Source organism: Pygoscelis adeliae, unplaced genomic scaffold (genome assembly GCF_000699105.1).
Source record: "Pygoscelis adeliae isolate BGI_AS28 unplaced genomic scaffold, ASM69910v1 Scaffold21, whole genome shotgun sequence".
NCBI lineage: Eukaryota > Metazoa > Chordata > Aves > Sphenisciformes > Spheniscidae > Pygoscelis > Pygoscelis adeliae.
The window spans coordinates 3,984,897-3,988,482 of NW_008824243.1; the positions used below are offsets into that span (position 1 = coordinate 3,984,897).

The following is a 3,586-nucleotide window of genomic DNA, read 5'->3' on the forward strand; positions in this document are numbered from 1 at the left end:
AAAACCCACAAACAAACATTTTCGGGTTTCCCAAAAGTTTTGAGAAACACTGTTCCCAAGCATGTAGTCATTTACACGATAGACATTACCAGCATTAACACCTTTTTTTGGACGGAGTGAGTTTTCACTTACCGGTCCTAACAGAAATTTTTTGTGCAATCATTCTCCCTCCAATAACTGCTAAACCAGTGCATAGGCAATGTCCCACTGTTCCTCCTACCGCCACACCGTAGGGGTCCTGAGGAAAAAAAACACAGAAGAGAAACATCAGCACGGTAGAAAACCCACTAGTCCTACGGCAACCTCCTGCCATGAAGGAACAATGCCTCGATTCCTCGGTTGCACACTGTCAAGCATGGAAGATACTCTCTGGTGTTTGCTCTGCTATCCATCACTGCCTTAAAGGCCAGTAACAGTGTGCATCAGCTAGCGAGACAGACTTAAATCTAAATCTGACTAATACAGGAGCATATGGCATGTTTCAACCAAGAAGCATCTTCAAGTCGTTAAATATAGATCCAGAAATCACTCTGCTGTACTTAAACAATTAAACAACCTCTAGAGGGAAGGCGGCAGCTGTTGAGAAACACAATATGCATCAGCTGGAAGAACACCAACCTAATTATAAAGAAAGAGAAAAATAAATCCATGAACTGCAAATGAAAGCTTTCAGCAGCTAAAACAGGCTCTTTTGTCCAGCTTCACAAGCTTGTGCTCTACACTCTCCCCCCAGTCATCCAAAGAGGGAAGTATAAAAGAATGTAAGTCCAGAGGATAATAAATAGTTTTCGAAGTTTACTGTCAATGACAGCTTTCACATCACTGCATAACAAACAGCTACTCAATACGTGAACAAGTCTGCTACGTGAAGGAGTTTCTCAGATCTACTTACAAATTACACAGTTAAGGGCAGCATATGTATTGAACAGCTCAAAAACAGAAGATTTCAGCATTTGAAACAGAAATCAATCTTTTAATAACCGATAAAGAAGGCAAGGTAGGAACATGACTTTCTGCTGTACAAAGATAAATGACGGAAAGTGGACTTGAGTCCCCTCCACATCCCTAAGTGACACTTTTCGCTCCAAGAGGAAGAAAAAGCTGCTGCCTTCACATGAGGAATGCATGAAATCTAACAGGCAAACAGCAAAACTATCTAGGAAATGATACAGTACGAAGAAAACCGACAACATCGACTGGCCAAGAGAACCAAAACCACATGCCAGTGAGAAAAGGTGGCGAGCACCGAGCAGAGGACAGGTGGGAAACCACCAAGAAGCACAGGTCAGAAGCAGGGCTGTGCCAGCAGAACATACTTGCCTCCAGGATCAGGAGCAGGACCCAAAGTTCCTGGAAATCCCTGCCTCCCTCTGCTGGCAGCCGTTACCTGTACAGCCCCCACTGGCAGCGGGTAGGTCTCACCACCCCCCATTCCCTAGAGCTGTCCCTTGAAGGTAACAAGTTAGGGCGGCTTCCCTCAGCATAGCATCTCCAGGAGCAGAAGTGCTCAGACGCAGCAGCCGAGGCAAAGCCAGTCTCGTAGGACACTACAGAGTTTCCTTTTCTGTTTCCTTAAACAGATGAACAATTCTTATACACAGTAAACTATTAAGGCATAAAATCAAGTTCTTAAGGACTGTTGTCAGGATTAGGTTAAGACAGACTTAACTCCTTCCCCTGGTGTATACACCAAGGCAGCCAAATTATCACCTTTTTTCCCTCCTAAGGAGCCCTGTTTGTTTGTTGTGACAAGATGAACACTACTCAATAAACATTCACATAGTATTTTTTCTTTTCACTGAAGAATGTATGGTGCCAGCTGACTCACCACACTACTCAAGTCTCTGCAAGAAGATAATTTCTTTCCTCATAAGCACTTCTGTAGTACTCCTGCTATGTATTTTAGTACTTCACAAACAAGGATTTATCTGAATATATTATGAAACAAAGGGGCATAAAAGAATCCCACAGATAAAATGAAAAAAGATCCAGATCATAATCATTCACTAATTTTGGAAGCCAAGATCAAGATACCTTCAATTCATTTTTTGTAGTGTTCGTTTTTGTAGCGCTTACACAAACACTTCATACGGCAAAGGCACAACATCCACAGTCTTTACTTGCAATGCTCAGCACTTCACAGATCAGACCACAGAGTCTGATGGACACTTCCTAACTGGACACTCAGAAAATGCAACCCAGAAATCAGCCACCACCTGTGAAAAGATAGGCTTAAGCAACTTGCCTAGCACCATATAAAAACCTGGGCAGAGGCAGTAATAATTCCTCATTTTCCAAGATGGCATGTAACTGCCTGAACAATGAGATCATCCTCTCGTTCTGCTGTTCCCTGCCTCCTGAGCTCTAAGCACCTTCCCTGCACTGTAATAAAGAGGTTCTTACAGATTATAGTCCCCTTCATTACGCATGCCTGATTTATCCCTAGGGAAGGTCGGAAAGTGCACTGAAAGAAGCATGAGTCCTAGGGAAAAATGTAAATTACCTCAATGCATGAAAGAGCACAGGCAAGCTACTTATGTTTATTAAAAGGTTGACTATAAGCCTTAATTTTCCTTTAAATATAACACAGTCATATACATTCCAATCATTATGCTGAATATAATTTCATTTACAGTATTACTGCACAGCAGTTTAGAGTTTATTTTAGTTCTATACACTGTATCGTATTCACTTAGATTTTTAAAAAGAGGCATCTTTTTAACAGCTTTAAGTTTGCTGGGACGAAGGTCTTTTTAAAGCTACTGTGTTGAAACTGTATGACCACACAGATCAAAGAAAAAGGGGTTCTGTAACATCTCTCAACACTGTAACAAAAACAACTGTATTCAGCTGCATGATATAAAACTATTTCCAGAAATGCCTGTGCAGTCCCAATCATGTAACAATAGTTTTAATAACACACAGAGCTTCAGTGCATTTATTTTCAGGTGTCGGCACATCTGTAACACTAAGTAAGGCACAGCAAGGCAGCAGGCGTGAATCTGATACCTCCTGCAAGAGTATTTTGTCTCTCCCACTTCTCTGCAGGCAACCCAAAGAGGGCAAAAGAACAGCGGGCATTCTGCAACACTCACCTCTCTGGCGGCCAAGACTATGGTTGTTAATTGGGAACGATCACCCCATTCTGCTAAAAACGTTAAAGTAAAAGCTTGAACAAAGATTGGAGAAATAAAATGTAGCCACTTCTTCTGAGGTATAGTAGTGCCTGGCCCTGATTCCACATCTCCTGGCCCATTTAACAGTTTAGTTCTCTGAAGCTGCGGAGGACAAGGAGGGGGGGGAAACAAACCCAACCATAAGATTAGAAATGTTATTTAAACAACCCAAATGAAATACTTAAACTGTAAAGCTAGTATCTGAAATGTTATTAGCCACTGACTACTGTGTTATCAGTGTATTATTTATATTAGACACCATTTTAAAAAGCTAGCTAGCTGTATATATGCGCACACACACACACGTGTGTGTGCATATACACACACATACATATATACACTTGTAACGACCTCTAACCTCCAGTTATTGTCCATCTTGCACTGCCTGCACTTACGCAGCAGTTTCAGCA

The 3,586-nt window shown here is 41.7% G+C and overlaps 1 protein-coding gene across 1 annotated transcript in view; it reads right to left on the minus strand.

Moving 5' to 3' along the window:
• The window catches only part of TMEM165 (transmembrane protein 165), a 13,831-nt gene that overhangs the window by 3,713 nt on the left and 6,532 nt on the right, over window positions 1–3,586 (minus strand). The window contains exons 4-5 of the mRNA XM_009335209.1: window positions 3,096–3,278; window positions 133–238 (exon numbers count right to left, since the gene is read on the minus strand). Coding sequence (XP_009333484.1) covers window positions 133–238; window positions 3,096–3,278 — 289 coding nt within the window. The remainder of the gene's footprint in view (window positions 1–132; window positions 239–3,095; window positions 3,279–3,586) is intronic.